The sequence below is a fragment of the Tremella mesenterica genome (assembly GCF_000271645.1).
Source record: "Tremella mesenterica DSM 1558 unplaced genomic scaffold TREMEscaffold_2, whole genome shotgun sequence".
Taxonomy (NCBI): domain Eukaryota; kingdom Fungi; phylum Basidiomycota; class Tremellomycetes; order Tremellales; family Tremellaceae; genus Tremella; species Tremella mesenterica.
Window position 1 is genome coordinate 436,489 of NW_006711226.1, and position 16,998 is coordinate 453,486.

Below are 16,998 nucleotides of genomic sequence, written 5' to 3' on the forward strand. Positions count from 1 at the left end.
TTACGGATGTTTCCGGCTATCCAGCGTTTTCATGTGCTTGGTCCCGCGCCGTATTCATCACTACACACTTTTGAATAGCGCTGATGCCTGATGATGAGGCTGGCAGTATCTGTTCAGATTGGCAAGAGTGAGATCACCACCGACCAGATATTCAAAAGCCGACACAGTAATATACATGCAAAACCAGAGATAGATGCTAACCGATGAAAGAATGCCAGATGTGATGAGAGAGTGTATGATACGAATACGGTACAAGTACAATTGTCCCCGCATGATTCTAAGCTTAAATTATATGATTTGTCTTACTAGATATACGATCGCCAGTCACGATACTCACAAGCCTCCCCTCTCCAACCCGATCCTTAACTCCACCCCGGGCTCTATTCCACTAACCTGGATACTTGATACCGTCTACTTCAACCAATCGATTATACATCGTACTTCAAGTGTTGATGGACATCGAGGGAGTCCCAACCTAGATGTAAGGAGGTTGAGCCACAGCTTCTTTATAACTAGGAGGAGGTAAAATCCAACCGTTCTCAGAAGTCGTACTTCTACCAGCTACCATTCTACCCGTTCCAGTTTCCCTACCATCTTCCGTTCTATCCAATTGTAATTCACTCCAACAAGTACTTTGCATAGCACCCCTAGGTTCACTGACACTCCCAACTGTAATAGATATCGAATGATTTTTTATAGTACCTGAGAAATATCTTTTCATTACGTTCATTTTCAATTTATCAGGTGATAAACCTGGTTGTGTGAAGATACCCATGGGTGGTAAAAAAGGTATGAAATCTGTGATTTTTGATTTTTTCGAATGTAATGGTAAAGATAAAAAAGCAGTTACGACGTTTATTTGAAAAGTTGAACTTATTGAAACACCATTAGAATTTTGATTGTTCCTAGTTGAATCTTGCACATAACTTTGATTTCCTACGTTTAAAACTGTTGAAAAACCGTATTCCCATGATTGACCTGAAGAAACTAAAGGAAGTATTAAATTTGGTAAATGAATAGTTGAAATATCATTTGATTCTACCCAACCCCAACTTGAACATATTTCTTCTTCTCCTATCAGGTATAAACCCGCAGCGTTCTTTGTTGGTTGTGGTAAAGGTACTGATGAAGGTGGTGGTGAAGGTGGTGATATTGAACTATGTTCTCTTCTTGTTAAACTTGCTTTAATGAAAATATGATATTTTTCAGCGTATTTTCCAGTAGGTTGTTCTTGTGGTGGTGTTAAATTGATATTAATTGGGATTTGTTCACTTGGACTATAAGCTGCTGTTGGTATTGATATATTAACAGACCAAAGTGCGTTAGGACGACGAATGGATCCTTTCACACCGACGATCCCTCCATCGTCACCATGAAAATCTCTGACGTAAAAAGCAGATGGACGATAATAAACAGGAGGGGTAGGTAAAGTTTCAGGAAGCATATCGAATGGGACTGCAGTTTCGGCTAAAACAACTCTTTTCATTATTGATTGTCCTTGAGTGGGAGGTATCGAATCGCAGGTCAGACTGACGACGAGATTGTAACTTACCCCAAATCCAGCATTTCGAACTCTGAAACTTGGTGGTAAACGTGGTGTGGTTGGGACTTGAACGGTTAGTGGAAGGTTGTATATTCCACCTGGAAGACCTTCAAGTGGAGGAGGGGAAGAAGTGACACTTCGAAGTGCACAAGCGGCATCGCGTGCCCAAAGTGTAAGACCTTCTTGTAATGAAACTGAAACGCAGACGATGGTACGAGTGGCTTTGGAAGCTAGGTGAAGGGTGCCGACTAGTGACATGGAGAGTTGAGGACGAAGAGAATGTGGGAGAGAAGAACGACGATCTAAGTTGAAAGTGAGGATGGTGGGAATAGCTTGACCGGGGTAGAAAGCTGGAGGGAGAGGGGGACCAGTTGAAGTACGACGAAATTCGGCCATAAGGGAACATGACGGTAGAGTAGGCGCACGAAAGAGAGTTAATGGTGCTGAGAGTCAGCGCTCTACACCTCGTGCGATGATTCACCACGCAGAACAGGCTTGCTTGTGAAAACATGATAGTTGTGGGACGAGGGGTGTGTGTCACAACCGAAGGAAAGGGTTGTAGGATGAATGATGTAGGGTCAAAAGTGACAAAAGATAACTCACCAACATCTTCATCCATGTCCATTATCTCCTCCTCACCATCTTCGCTCTCTTCAGTTTGCCCATTGGTTTTCCCTTGCATGAAACCTCCAAGCATGCTCCAAGCCTCACGTGAACGACTTCTACTCCTTCCAGATGGATCTCTCCAACGATGAGACCTTCCATCCCCTGATCCCGAACTGGTAGCTGACCCAGGTGTCTGAGTCTCCACAAGGACTCCACTCCTACTTCTTGTCACGGCCCTTCTTCCTTGCATGGCGGAAGAGGCAGGAGAAACAGGAGTAGGGGGTTCAGAGGGCAAAGTGATTCGATCGATCATGGACATGTTGTACCGACTACTGGTCCTTGGTCTTGTATGAGGAGTGATAGGAGGTGTGGGAAGAGTTGTCATTTTCGGTTGAATAGAACAAATTATATTTATTGACGAAAGTCGAGGAATAATAATAAAAAAGAAAAGAAAGAAGTTTAGGCGCTGCCGTGTGAAGATGCTAGACTAGCTAGTACACTAAAAATCGATTAAGATGATATTTTGGTTAGATGAGATAGATAGTTGTTTGAGGCGGTTTTGAAGAATAAGTCGGAGAGGTGAGAGAGGTTGAGAGATGTTTGAGGATTAAAGACGACTAGAAAAGGAGACCAAGTCTGTGTGATAGAAAGGTTCAAAGGGGAATGGGGTTAATATATATCAATCAGAGTATGAATTGGAAAAATCTTAGTCGGGTAAGTCTACTCTTTCCTCCTTTTTTTTGCAGGCGACATTTGCTCGGCCCCTTAGGAAGTCATCCGTTACGTCTGGAACTATGAACGGGTAGTTAGCCCAGTTTGGAAAGGTTCGGTCATGTCGCGTTCTCGGCAGACAGTTTGAAAGATTCAACTCCTCCAAAATTGTCACCGTCACCCGGAACGCGGACGTGGAAATTGTTGGATTCTTTTTCTCTCAGGGAAGAACACGCTCTTACCCGATACCATTTCCATGGAGCATCGTCATCCCTCAGGGCTTGCGCAGTAGGGGGTAGCGTAGGCGGGGGTAAGGATGAGGGAGGAAGGTGATGAAGAGGAGGAAGGGGAGTACAAGTAAAGAGAGAATTGCGGGAAAAAGCGGAAGCGGGGGATTTTCAAGTTCCCGCGGTGCCTTGAATTTAACCCGAAACCCCGCACATTGGCGCACTCCTCGCCTAACTTACCCTTCTGCTATAACCTTGCTCCTCACCACCCTCACTCCTCCTGTTGCTACTATACTCGCATGTATCGTGCATCTGTTCCCCTGCGCGACTGCAAGTTGTCATTCTCCACATCCACAACGCTAGTCAAAATACGAGCTATTCATCCTGCGCGTCAAACCACTCCCTCGCGCGCGGTGCGGTTAGCCGGGTGAAAGGCGCGCGTCTTTACCAAATCAAGCGTTTCCGCGATCCGCGGCTCGCGGGTGGTTTCTTCTCGTTATGCCTACTTTAGATGCTTACACCATTTTATCTATCCTATCCCATCCCATGTCCTTGCCCAACGCACTACAACCGTCGCGCGGCGACGCGTCTTTGGATAGATGGCGAAAAGACATTAATCTTGCTCCAGTAGTGGCAGACAACGCACCCGCTCAGCTCTTTCGATCACACCCAGGGCATCAGGGTAGTTTCAGTATCACCATCTTCGACTCCCGGTTCCTGTCCTTACAAACGGGGCGCTACCAATTGTAGATTCACCTTTCCCCTTCACAGAGGCCCAACGATGAACACCTGGGCTTTCCATTTCCATTCTTTTATTTCCGTCTTCCCACGTCTGCCACTGTCCGTGTACCTCTTCGTTGTCCTTCCTTCTCCTTTGAATGCTCCTGCGCGAGCTGTCTTGCCTTCGCCCTGGGGTCGATCACCTGAAAAAGCATCAGCTCTGTTCCAATTCCAGACTATAAGCGATAGTATTGTTGAAGTGGTAGTAATCGAGAATTGGTACGCAGAGAACCAAACGCCACTCACAGCATACTCATCCTCTGCCCGCCGCGTCAACTCCTTCTCATCTACTATGAACTTCAGCTGGTGTTTCATCCAGCCGACATCGTCATCAGTCTCCAAACCTTCCGTATCGCCGGTGATCATCTCTCCTTCCTCTTGACTCTTGTCTGCTTGAGGCTCCTCCGGGGCTTCTTCCCGGGGGGATTCCTCACCCATGGCCGCAACGCGCTTGGTGAATTCACCTAACTGCAATAATAAGTCCTCTTCCTCGTCTCTCCGTCCTCGTTTGTTCGCGCTTCGAGCAGCGGCTCTACCTCTTCCGGCAGCATACTTTGACAGTTCTTGTTCTAGATAGCTCGGGCCTTTTCTTCTCTTTCGTCGGGTGGAGGAATCAGAATCAGAATCAGAATCATTGCCTTGGCGTTTCTTGAGCGCTCGTAGAGAGTCTTCCATCCGTCTGATCTCTGCCTGTCGCGCGATTCTGTGTCGTCAGCGGAGAACACAGCTCTTCACGAATACCCTAGCGGACTGTCACTGGTTTAGATGACAGGAGAGTACCAGTAAGACTTACTCATCACCCATCTTCTCTTTCTCATGCTTCGCTCTAATAGCCTTGAGATCCACAGCTTTCCGCTCTTCTTTCTTTCCATTTGCCAGACCCTTCAGTGATTCCGGAAGTTCGACATACGACTCGACTGGTTTCTTCGGCACGTCGGCAGGGTCCACCACTGAGAATCAGCTGATGGGTGAGAGCTACCGGACAATTGAGCTGACAGTCTGTACGTGTAATTCCTTTTTTCTTGACTGTGATGGCTTCCTCGGGGATTTCTTCCGCCTCTCCAAACGACAACAGTCCGGTGTTCCTGCAATCAGCTACAAATCTTAATTGGAACATGTATTGCTCACTTTTTCGCTTTTGCCCTTTTCTCTCGTTGCTCTAGATCCCTCTTTGCGTCCAGACGGGCTTGTTGCTGAGCCCGACGTTCGGCAGCAGTGATACGGGGAACGATATCGGGGAAGGGATTTTCGATTATCCTGATCGTCTTTATCCGAGGAGGACTGAGATTCAGTGACTGCACTTATCCTGAGAGTAGATGGAGAACATACTGTAGTGGTCGTTCCTCCGCATCGATTTCCAGCTGCCCCATATCTACCACATCTGAAAATCAGCTCATAAGCCTCTTGGAGGGGAAGGGTGGCTTGTATGATTGAGAAAGAAGAGACCGACTGTAGATCGTGTTCCCCATGACCTGCCCAAACATGGTATGTCTCCCTGTGAGCTCTTCGGCTTTGTCGAGTGTAATGAACCATTGTGAAGTGTTGGTGTTCCGTTGACTTCGATTGGCCATGCCTACCAAACCCCGTCTGTTCATTAGTCGACCAGCATCACCCCGTTGTCTTGTTCGCTCCGCCAGAATCTTGTCCGCAAGCCTTCGAGCTGCCAGAAGGACACAAAGAATGCTGTTCGAGTACAAGATAAGCAGCAAAGGGCAGGATGGCATACCGATTGAATTTCAACCTCCCATGAATCTCATCCGCGAATGGCTCGCCGTAGAAGCTATCTCCGCCAGTCCCAGTGCCAGTAGGATCCCCGGTCTGAATGATGAACCCAGGTACCAGCCGATGGAAGATGACACCATCATAGTATCCTTTGTATCAGCTCATCCTTGACAAGTGTTCCGTATAACCATAGTTGAATCAGGATTTAGCCCGTCATGTGAGAACTAAATATATGAGGTGGCAGATGGATACAAGCTCACCTTCCATAGACAGAGCTATGAAGTTTCGGACTGCTTTAGGACATTCTCTTCCCCATAGCTCTATCTATATGTCAGGTTGTCACAATATCATAAGGGATGTAGAAGCAAACTCACCTCTATGTCACCTGCTGTTGTCTCCACCACGACCTTGCCATTCGTTGCGGGCTATGGGTCAGTTGCTCAGTTGGGCTTGTCCGGGAAAGACACGAAGCTGACCTCTGTGACATATCTATTACATCAGCCGGCTACATTAGAGGTATAGTGATTAGCTTACAGATTACTCATCCTGCCTGTTCTTGCGCTTTGTTACCCTATCCACCCCAGAGCCCAGTGGTTGTATGATGTCGTTTGTGGACATCATTTCAGCGGCCATGAGCGGACAGGAGTGAAGGAGGTCATGGTCTGCCACATCCCTCGGCGTTATCGGCATAATGACTTTGGGTGGATGCTATGCACGCGCCCGAGCCAGCCAATTTGTTCCGACTTGCTACAAGCCCCACTCACTACACTTAAACCTCATATACCTAACCCCCCTCATGTCTCTTCTTCCCTGAACGTATCACCTCATAGACCCCTCACATCATCTCCTACTTCACAAGCTTTCTATCATTCAAAAAAACCACTTTTAATGTCTGGAGAAGGCTTGACCCGGCGCCGTGGCGCCGGCAACTCTCCTGCTATACCTTCTTCCTCTGGAGGTCGTCTCTCACCCTCACCTTTACCTTCTTCCTCTTCCGCACCTAAAAGACCTGGGAATAACGTTCCCACTTCTTCAGCAGGGGGAGACGGGGGCGGTGGTGCTATAGAAGGCAGAGGGAAAGTGGCTTATGACCCGAGGGATTTTCAAGATGGAGGAGAGGCGCAGACTATGCCTAGGTTGACATTAATGGAAGAGGTTCTTCTCTTGGGTCTTAAAGATAAAGCCGTAAGTCTACTTTTTATTTTTAACTCTCTCTAACTTATACATCTTTATCACCCACGTCGCTCCTTGAGCCCGTTACAGGGGAGCTGCGCGAGTCCGTGATCTGTGACATGGAATGCGGAACTAAACCTCTTGAAGAGGTATACCCTCATACTGTCCGAATTGACAAGAGAATGGGGAGATGTGCTCATACATCTAGGGATACCTTAGTTTCTGGAATGACAACATATCTTACGCTCTGAGAGGTTGCATACTTATAGAACTCGCTCTGCGCAGACGTATCGCCATGGTTCGTGACCCTTCTCGTCGGAGACTCGCCTTGGCCGACAGGCTCATAGAGGTCATTGACGATCGACAAACTGGAGAAACGATCCTAGATGAGGCTTTGAAGATGATGAAGAGTAGTGAAAAGTATGGAGCTGGAGCCTGGGTGGATTTGATGAGTGGTGAGTCGCCAGTCCATTAGTCTGCCCCTCTGCCCTCCCGCTCCCAAAGAAGCCCGCGAAGCATCTTACTCTTTCTTTCTTACTCTCTTGCCAACAGCGGTTGAACCAACGCGACTATGTTGTGATAACTTCTATGATTTAACAAACGCTGATGTATCAGGTGAAACATGGAACGTGATGAAAATAGGTTATCAACTGAAACAAGTTCGTGAACGCCTCGCCAAAGGGTTAGTGGATAAAGGCGTGTTGAGGACAGAAAAGCGGAACTTTTTATTATTTGACATGGCCACTCATCCGATTGCCGACATGAACGCAAAGGAAGATGTGTTGCGACGAACTTTAGCTTTGTTGACTGCTCGAACGACGGCTGTCCCTCCTCAGGCGTTACACAAGGAAGAGGTAAAGTATCGATACATGCGAGCAGTGGCGTTGGTTTGTGCGGGTGGGTCAGAACTCTCCTTATGTCTCTTCATCTTACTCCTCCACCCCTGTCTCTCTTACCTTCTCAATATATCGTGACGACGTGATGCATTTTGTTCGGGACCTCCGAAATATCACTTTGTTGTACCTACTGGGAGGGAAGACTGACTGAACAGCCTACGCATCTTCAGTTCTTGAAAACGCCCTTCAACGTCTATCATACGACGCCCGGGAAGCCGCTTTTGCCCGATGTGACGACATCCTCGCCGAATTCTCTGTATGGCCATTCGGTCAGACGGTACCTTTGAGTACTGGGCCCGTCAGTGTGGGAAGTGGGACGGGACGTAAGCGTGAAGGAGGATCAGGAGGAGCTGGGAGGGACAGTGTGCAAGAGTTGGTAAGAGAGGTGAGGAAGGAGATGTTAGCAGGTAGCACGCAGGGTGCAGGGGCTGGTGGGGGACAAGAAGGAGAGGAAGAATTATGTTTCGAAGTGGTGGCTACTGTGTTGGAGATATTCGGGAGGATGGATAGTTTGGTTAGTCCATTCTCGGTCTATATTCTTTCTCGTCACTTTGCCTCATTTTTGAACTTTCCAACATCCAGACACTCGTGTCACTTGATCTTGCTTTTCATATTCCGTTCGTCGCAAGTGTGGCCTATTTGCCCCGAAATGTCAGATGAGATCAATCACAACAGCTATTTTACTGGTATCATGGATGGTCTTAAACTCCTGCAGATGACACAGAAAGTGAGTAGTCAATCCGCTGACATCCAGCTTTGATCCTTCCGATGACTTTATTGGTTATCCCAGCTCTGCGTAAGCTCTAGACGAACACGACGAAAAGTGATAAGCATAACCATGGGTAATGACAGACGAGTAGATATGTATATGCACTCATTGCATTTTATGAGCTTCACTCATGATAAAGTGATCAGTGACTTACTGTCGTAAAATACCTATTGTTCACTGTCAATGTTCTCCTCTGCAGTCCTCCCATGCGTCTTATATCGACGAGAGACATGATGAGAGAGGTTTCTCACTGAGAGAAATCAATTGTGTGAGCGGTTTGTATTCTGAAGTTTCTTCACAACTTGGCCAGTGACTGAAAACGTGCGATAGACGGTACACGGATGGGATTAAAGTAAGGCAGATAGTCGTCATATGACTGAAAGGTTGGAGGTAGTAAGCAATGAACCATGCATATACTTGTGTGTCTAATGAAGATGCCAAAAGATGCAAAATAATTCTAATGTTCGACTGATGTTTCTAAAGTCATCATTATTCTGTGCTCCACCCTGATTATATGTTTTGGCTCGATTATATCATTTCCAACTCCGTCCACACTTCCAGATACCTGCCCCACTCACACCGCCTCCCACTGACCTGACTTCTGACCCTTGTCACTCTCTCACACCGCCTCCCACTGACCCGATTTCCAACCCTTGTCACTCATGTCTCTCAATTGACATGAGTTCTGTTCACTTGAATCGTGACCAACATTCCCCCACCCCCATCACACAGAAGCGTGAGGATACCCATTATACCTGAATTCATCCATCTGCACCTCCCTTTGATTCCAAGTAGGAACTTGTATACCCAAACCTTTGTTCCCATGTCTCATTCCCCATTCCAAAACATTATTTTCGTCAAGATACGAACCCGAATTGGAAGTTGAAGTAGGTGTAGATAACGCAGGAGTTTCAGGAGCACTCATATGACCTTGATCAACTTGGGGAATCATATGATTGTCTTGTCTCATCGTAAAGTTTGAAGCATGTGTTTGGTGAGGGTTCAAATGATTTTGTGAAGTAAAAGGTTGAGATTGAAACGAAGTATCTGGGTCATACCAACCTCCCCCTTCGGAAGTAGGGAAATAAGGAGTTTGTTCGATTGGGGTATGATAAGGTGTATCAGTTTGTGATCTATCTGGTATGGAAATAGGTGTAAGATGACCTTGATGAGAATCTGAATGATAAGAAGATGTTTGAGTAGGAGTATAACTTCTTTCCATGTTGAATTCTCTATTTGAAATTCCTTCATTCGACATTGAATGAATGGCAGGGCCGAGAGTGAGATGATTCATTTCGAATGTTTCTGATTCTTGTTGAAGTGATACCATGTCGTTTGGATTATTATGTGATAAATTAAATGAAGACATGTTCAAGTATGGAAGAGAATTGGACCATTCAGATGTAGATTGATGAGAAGTCATTTGATGTTGAATATATTGTTGACGGTTGATATGATTATCGGTGAGAGACGAATATGAAGGAACAGGTAAGAATTGACCAGGAGGTATTATTGTTGAATTTTCAGGTTGAGGAGTTGATAATGGTCCAGGGGTAGGTCTAGCCCATAATAAAGTAGGTGGAGGACAAGAAAGGTTTTTTCTATGCCCATGCATTCTAGCCATGAATGTTCTTGAACGATTTTGATCCAACAAACCTGATCCTTGTATTCCGGATAATGGAGATGATCCTGAAAAACCGACATTGGAAACAATTGGATTGTTTGACAAAGATGGATAATCCGATCTTCCTGAAAACATAGGTAGACTCGGTGGAGCGACAGAGCGAGGGGAATCGAAAGGTGTGGAAAAACCAGAATTCGAAGTAGAGTTAGAAGATACAGTAGCGAGACCAATGTCGAAAGAATTGAATGGTCCTTGGAATGGTGTATCGGGTAAGTGAGTCTCACGGAAAGAAGTTGTTGAGAGGGAAATTGGAGAATTGTGTTGAGTCGATGGATTAGGTGTGGAAGGTTGTGTTCTGGATTTTCGAGCTTGTCTAGCTAATCGAGCTGCTGAATTTTTCTCTCGAGTTTCGGGACTATCATCTTTGGGTACACTTGCGTAGATGCATGTTCCACCTCGACGGACGCAGGCGTCGCAGCGGGGTTGGCCACCTTGACATTTGATTTTTCTGGAAAGTCAGCTTTGTTCTTAAGAGATTCCTCCCCTTGGCTGATCACCTCATCCTCGTCATGGTACCGTCACCCCGTCGACGCCGAGGGTATATAGAGCGGAGGGAGAGGGGTCTAGAGGGGTAGGAGGTAAAAGGTAGTTGACTAGGGATTAGGAAGTTACTGGGAGATACAAGAGGATGATGTGAGTGGAAACGTTGACTCACCGACGACGACAATGGGTACAAGCCATAGGACATCTATTTCTCCTAGGAGTGGCAATAGGGAACAATTGACGTGGGGTGAAAGGACTGAATGGACGGTTGGCCGAATCAGCGGAGATGGGGGTATCCGTTGAATGTCCTGAGGTGTCATGGTGGGAGGTGAACGATGAATCGAGATTGCTCCTTGATGTCTGGCCTGAGGAAGGGGTAGTGTGTGTTGACATGATGAGGGATGGAAGAAGACACTATGGTGTCTCTCGCCAATTGAAATGATCTCTCGATGGAAAGCAATTTCCAGTAATCTTGACGACTTGCGAATTGACAGGGGACGATACGTTGAGCGAAAGGATTATAGAGTAAAGAAGAAGGGACGGATCCAAGGTGAAAGAAACGATTTTGAAAGCCACTGAAGTTGGGTATTATACACAAATAGTTGAAGAGTTGAATAGACAACTATCCCACTTGAAGACTTTACCTAGATAGTCGGACCGCGTGGATCGTTGACTGAACTTTTGAACCTATGATCCTAAGGCCGATGACGATGACGAAACCAAACTAATCGATGTCGAAACTTGATCACACGACCACTCTTCTCTGACTAAGAACTTTTCCAAGACCTTGGTCTTCGATCTTCGACCTAAGCCAGAAGAGACCGGAATCAACTTCAATAGTAATTTTCTCAAAAGGTCTTGTGACAAACTACGCTCGTTATCGCGTTAATTTTCAAAAGCCGTATGCCGGTTGTCCAACTATCGACTGATCACTGTACCACTACTGTCGAACTAACGGGAAATCTACCAAATTGGTCGAAAGAGCGAAAGATGAAATGACGAAGTGTCGATGCTGGATGAGGTTGTTACGATCTGGAAGAAGGAATAATGACGAGAAATAGGCAAGTGCAAGTGAATATCATAATTCACAATCTAGAACTAGATGGTTTTACCAAGTAAACTATAGGCTATCGCTTTTGACCGTTTTTCTTCTTCTTTCTTCTTTCTCTTCCTCTTGTCTTATTCCCTGACATCGGCCCGGATTAGGTCGGGATACGAATGACGGCATGGTCCTGGAAAACTTTCCGAAAAGGATTGACTGGCTTACCGGAAGCAAAGTGTGAAAACTGGATTTGGTAAGCTGAAAAGCGAGGAAGAGAAGAAGAGGTGACGGTGACAAACCAAGGCGGGAAATTCTTTTGAGACCATTCCCCGATTCGGTGTTTTCCCACTCTAGGATGGCTAACCTCTCGGCCATGGACCCATTCGATATGAGGGAGGTTGGGTTATGGGATCGGGAAATAAGTGAGACAAGGTCTACTTGAGAATGATATTCCGAAGCATCTAGGCCCCAGGCCCGAGGTTAGGGAAGGAAGGGTAAGTAGAAATTCAAGATGACCTACGCGGTATTAACGGACAAAGATGTTTCGTGTTTAGTGTTGCATGTCGCATGTCGCATGTTAACTTACTCTTCCATGTTCCAGTGCACCCAGTGCTGTCCATGAGCATGCACGACGTTCAACATAATCAAACTCAATACTTGAAACCTCCGTCATGTCCATTTTGTCTTGTAAATGTAAAACCCACCAACTTGAAGTATTGTAGTTGTAGATGAAATGTTTGATCGATAAAAGAGGGTCAATGAAGCCAAGGGTCAAGTGATCAAAATGATCAGGACGAGTTTACTGGTCACTGGTTACCATACCCCTGGTTCTTTCACCCTGAAGGATTAATTCATCTACTTCTTTCTTCCCTGTTTCATCTCCTTACCACCATGTTGTCCTGTTGTGGTAACGCTCAATTCCAGAATAGCGACTTCTCGGTGCAATTTCGGTCAGAATGTCTGATCCGAACAATGACCCGTAGATCCGTAGAGTACTACGCAAATTTCCTTGCTCCTTGCTCCTTGCTCCCATGCTCCTAGGTCCTGGGTCCTGAATACACATGTACGACGTGAATACACGTATGCACGGAGTAGTGAGATGTACGTATGTACCTTACTGTACTCGTACTCTACTGTACTGTATACACGGAGTGGAGCGCCTCCCATTCTCGCAGTCACCCCATCATTTTACCGGATCACCGGGATCACCGGTTGTATAGAATTCGCTAGCCGCGGCCGTGGACCAGGAACCGCTTCCCAAAGGGGATTTTAGGGGATTGCGGGTCGGACCTCGGATGTCGATCTCCGACGACTTGGAAAGGACAGATGACCGATGGGACGCCTCAATTGTCAGAGGGCTGATAGTGGGCCCTTTGTACGTATGCCCCATCAGAATCATGCCATGCATCGTGAAGACGTTTTTTCTCTCGATTCCGTCCCTCACAAATCCTTCAAATCCCCATGATCATGATTAAGAGCGTTACCCCTCACTCCCTAAGAACTCATCAAGGTCGCATCGGTTTCAACCATCGATCAGCACGTTCGAACTCTTCCACGTTTGCAGGGGAGATGATGGTTGATGTGAGGGATGGAGATGGGCCTTGTTCTTTTGCCAAAGTTCTGATGGCGACCATTATCTGATATCAGTCGAAGTTCCCATACCGCCTTTCATGTGAAATGGATCTAAAGTCACACATTCAGTCTAAAGAAGAGAGAGGTTTAACTTGAGGGACCATGGTGGTCCGGCAAGACACTGACTGAATGGATGAGCGAGAGGGTGAGTAGTGAGTGTGTGAGCGGGAAGTCTGTATGGATATGAAAACAAGGAAGGGAGGGGGGGGGGGGAGTGATGTGTGCAAGTCAAAGGTGGAAAGAAATAACCCACAGCATCCCAAAACCTGAAACCCCTCTCAACTTCCTGAACAGGTCCTTTAACTCCCGAAAAGCTCTGTTCAACAAAACTCAAAGCTTCCTTCTTCGCAGTCTTCACACCAGCCGAGTCTTTCTCCACACTTTCCAAAGTGATAGTATCCCCAAAGTAAATGATAGTCGCGTCCAAATATGTTTTTGCCAAAATACCAAATCCAGTGTTGGGTTCAGTTTGGAACGGAACGGAAATCATTAGATCTAATTGATCTTCTCTGTTACGTCTTGCGTCACCGGAAAGGAGAATATGAACTTGAAGAGCTTCGAGTAGATGACGAAGGGATTTAGATAGAGCTCTGACGAAAGAATTGAATACCAGTAATTCACGTGAGAGTGGACCTGACCATTGTTGTGGCTGATGTTTAGCTTAATTTTGTTGGATACGGACAACATGTGTGATGGAGTGGAAAATGTGAGTTATTTGAGGTAACAGGAGGTTTATCCGGAACTAGGATGGAAAGATAGATTGTGGACGGGAGTGGAAGAGAGGGTGGATGGGTAAGAGAAGAACTTTACCCTGAAATTAAGTTGCAAAACACTCAAACAACGCATGATCAATAACATGCTACGTTGTTCTTCTTCTGACCCGATGCTAGGACCACCGGACAAAATATCTCCATTCGGTCCACCCCAAGGACCACCATGAACAACGCCAGCTCGAATTAGCTCAAGAACGAGATAGGTAGCTTCTTGGAATCGATCATTAATGTGAGAATGGGTACAAGCCGCGTGAAGGGCTTTGCCCATGATGGATAGGGTATGGTTGGCCGCTATGAATCTATGGAATCAGTCTACCATCGTTTTCAGGTGCCACAGCATTAGAAGACAAAAATGAGGCCGATAGGTATCAGCCAGAGGAGGGAAGAAGACCAAGGATGTGGGTTAAAAGTATCAAGAAAAGGCGTTGGAGAGAAGAGAATATACTGACCCTCGGGCATCCAACAAACGCCAAATGACATTCGCCACGACTTCGTCTTTCTTGTCCAATGGTCGATGACTCTTTTCATTCTTACCGCGTCGAGTCAATGCAGCCAGCTCATCAGTCGCCAAAGCGCCGACACACAGTTTGAGATCAATGGTTGAAGACTGTGAATGTCAATATGTGTCTCCTCTCTCAGAATGCCATACCACTCCAGCGACAGATGAATAATTGTCACAAGTGTCCGAGTAAGAACGACAAGAAAGATCCACACTCACAGATTGTCGCCGCAGCTCATTCTCCACGATCCCAGCTGGTACGATCCAATTTGAGCATTTGTCCACAAGACTTTGAGTTACTTTGTCTGAGAAAGGTATGAAATGACCGGCAGGAGGAATCTGTACGACGTCGAAGTAGTATTGAGCGGTCTGTCATCAGTCCCTACTTCAAGACTCATGTCCTCTTCGACCAAAGAGATACGAATCGTCTCCCTTTGGCCAAGTCTTATCTCGGCCTTCTCCACAGGAAGGAGATTGGCAGGATGGGGTTGGATAATGGTATGTGGGAAAAGAAAAACCCACAACTCTTCGTGTTTTCCATTGAGGATGTAAACCATCAGCTAACAGAGCCAAAGTTGTACACCTAGGAGAGGTTGCTCCTTCGGTAATAACATCCTTGATAAACCTCCTATATTCTGCTGAATCCGCCAAAGGTTGATTTTCCGCCAATTGTCCACCACTCAACCATCCAACGACTTGAGGACTCACCAATCCTCGACATATATGACAATACAATTCATCCGGTAATCTCATACTGAAAATCTCATCCAAATCACCTGGTACGTCCGCCGGCGAGATAGCGGCTTGAACGGGTGGTACAGCCAGAGGAAGTGGGACACATGCTCCTTCAGTCGTGAGAATCAAAGAATATTTCACTGCTAATCTCGCACGCATAAAGACATCCCCATAAGATTGAGTTTTGACGCTTGGATCAGCACGCCAAGCTTGACAAGCTGCAACACCTGATTTCCAATGACGAACAAGATCGACGATTGAACGCATAGTAAAGTCTTGTGAAGCGGGTGGGAAAGTACGGGTGAGTGCACAACCTGCCAAAAGACCAAGATCTAGGAATTGATCTTCGTTCAGGGCGAGGTCGGAGAGGATACGAGGTTTTTCGAGGAATGTGAAAGTGGATTGTGAAAGATCTATGGATATGATGAGTTTGTCGATGGGCCATAGGAGACATTCGGTGGAAGAGTATATGGCGTGAATGTATCCTTTTTGATGTTGCAATAGGTATGTGAGCTGGTGTCAGTGACACTCCAATTCTATACGCTCCCTCCATGCCGCAAATTGTAAACGCCTTGTCCAGGTTTTCTTTAGAGACACGAACCATGTAACGTCTGAGCAGCAGTGGCTTGATAAATGTACGATCCAGCTAGTCAATAAGGAAGAAAGGAAACCTCATGGAGAACTGTTTATAAGGCTAATTGCCCTATGAAAGGAGATTCAGGTAAAGTAGAGGTGATATGGAAACGATTGGACAAAACTCAACTCACCTGGGCAAACTGCAAGTAAGGAGCCACAACATATTCCACCTGTCTATGTTTAAAAGTTCTCATAATCAACCTTGCAACATCCCTAGCATCCGTCCAAGCACCTCCTCTAACTTGACTCAAAGCCAAAACAGCTCTTTCAACTTCCCCATTCTCATAATATCCCCAAGCTTCAGCTTTCACAGCTCTATCTCTCTCTTGTCCCGGATCTAAACCTTTGGGAGGTGCACGAGTACAAGTTGGTAAACCGGCAAATACGAAGACAGGTCTGATGTTAAGTCTTTCAAGTGTTCGAAGATCATTTTCGACCCTTGCTGTGAGAGCGAGAGGGAGTCCACCTGTAGATGCTACTAATGGTTCACGGGCGGTAGGGTCTGAGAGAAGATTACGGAGGTAAAGAGATGCGTCTATCCCTAGTCTTGTATGTGAGAGACTGGAGAGAGGGGCGGATTGGATGAGTTTACGTTCACGGAGATAAGCTGTGCGTCAGGATGTAAGTTGCACAGTAGACCATTCACAATTCGATGGCCGGTGATGGCTATTCTGAGCAGTATGACCAAGTACGGAAGAGATGGAGTGAAGAGTGATAGAGAATGAAAAGAAGAGACCAACGTTCAAAACCCCGTATCCCTTGCATGATGTATCTGTCGTAGCTGGGTGAAATGTCAAGATGATTTCGAGGTGTCAAGAGTAGGTTTCGGTCGTAAAGGACCCAAAGCGCCAAAGCAGAGGTAAAGAAAGGTTGATGATGGATGGAGGTGTAAGTTAGAGCTCGGTTCGCGTTTCGATCACGACTGGGCTGTCAATGACTCGGTCGTTTTCGAGCTCTCTATGGTGTTGTGGATTGTACTTGTGTGGTGTACGACTTGAATGAAAAGAGGAGACGGCATTGCTCGTATTGATGAAAGTGGGGATCGTTTCACTTGCAATCAGAAATCGACGACACTCCGATCTCATCC

At 46.2% G+C, this 16,998-nt stretch overlaps 5 protein-coding genes across 5 annotated transcripts; 1 reads left to right on the plus strand and 4 right to left on the minus strand.

The window, feature by feature from the left end:
- Positions 1–475: 475 nt before the first annotated feature.
- On the minus strand, positions 476–2,468 carry TREMEDRAFT_60009 (uncharacterized protein; the record flags this gene model as incomplete). The annotated part of the gene is made up of 2 exons (XM_007002621.1): positions 476–1,986; positions 2,147–2,468. 2 exons carry the CDS (start codon positions 2,466–2,468, stop codon positions 476–478), a joined length of 1,833 nt encoding a protein of 610 aa, XP_007002683.1.
- Positions 2,469–3,899: 1,431 nt separating this feature from the next.
- TREMEDRAFT_67548 (uncharacterized protein) lies at positions 3,900–6,279 on the minus strand (the record flags this gene model as incomplete). Its single annotated transcript, XM_007002904.1, has 11 exons — positions 3,900–4,010; positions 4,114–4,570; positions 4,661–4,817; positions 4,864–4,952; positions 4,996–5,148; positions 5,197–5,248; positions 5,318–5,454; positions 5,594–5,738; positions 5,850–5,913; positions 5,964–6,014; positions 6,160–6,279. The coding sequence occupies 11 exons, from the start codon at positions 6,277–6,279 to the stop codon at positions 3,900–3,902; spliced, it is 1,536 nt and encodes a 511-aa protein (XP_007002966.1).
- Positions 6,280–6,666: 387 nt separating this feature from the next.
- Positions 6,667–8,175, plus strand: TREMEDRAFT_16901 (uncharacterized protein; the record flags this gene model as incomplete). The annotated part of the gene is made up of 5 exons (XM_007002178.1): positions 6,667–6,774; positions 6,971–7,217; positions 7,378–7,659; positions 7,814–7,969; positions 8,063–8,175. Coding segments are annotated over 5 exons (906 nt in total), but the record flags the coding sequence as incomplete, so codon positions are not given.
- A 976-nt stretch (positions 8,176–9,151) lies between these two features.
- TREMEDRAFT_60012 (uncharacterized protein) lies at positions 9,152–12,315 on the minus strand (the record flags this gene model as incomplete). The annotated part of the gene is made up of 4 exons (XM_007002622.1): positions 9,152–10,559; positions 10,767–10,902; positions 11,363–11,462; positions 12,223–12,315. The coding sequence occupies 4 exons, from the start codon at positions 12,313–12,315 to the stop codon at positions 9,152–9,154; spliced, it is 1,737 nt and encodes a 578-aa protein (XP_007002684.1).
- Positions 12,316–13,026: 711 nt separating this feature from the next.
- Positions 13,027–16,882, minus strand: TREMEDRAFT_42554 (uncharacterized protein). Its single transcript, XM_007002462.1, has 8 exons — positions 16,652–16,882; positions 16,043–16,518; positions 15,063–15,788; positions 14,760–14,909; positions 14,491–14,648; positions 14,079–14,340; positions 13,522–13,917; positions 13,027–13,273 (listed from the first exon to the last, which is right to left on the minus strand). Exons 1-8 carry the CDS (start codon positions 16,674–16,676, stop codon positions 13,142–13,144), a joined length of 2,325 nt encoding a protein of 774 aa, XP_007002524.1. The 5' UTR covers positions 16,677–16,882; the 3' UTR covers positions 13,027–13,141.
- Between the last annotated feature and the right edge of the window lie 116 nt (positions 16,883–16,998).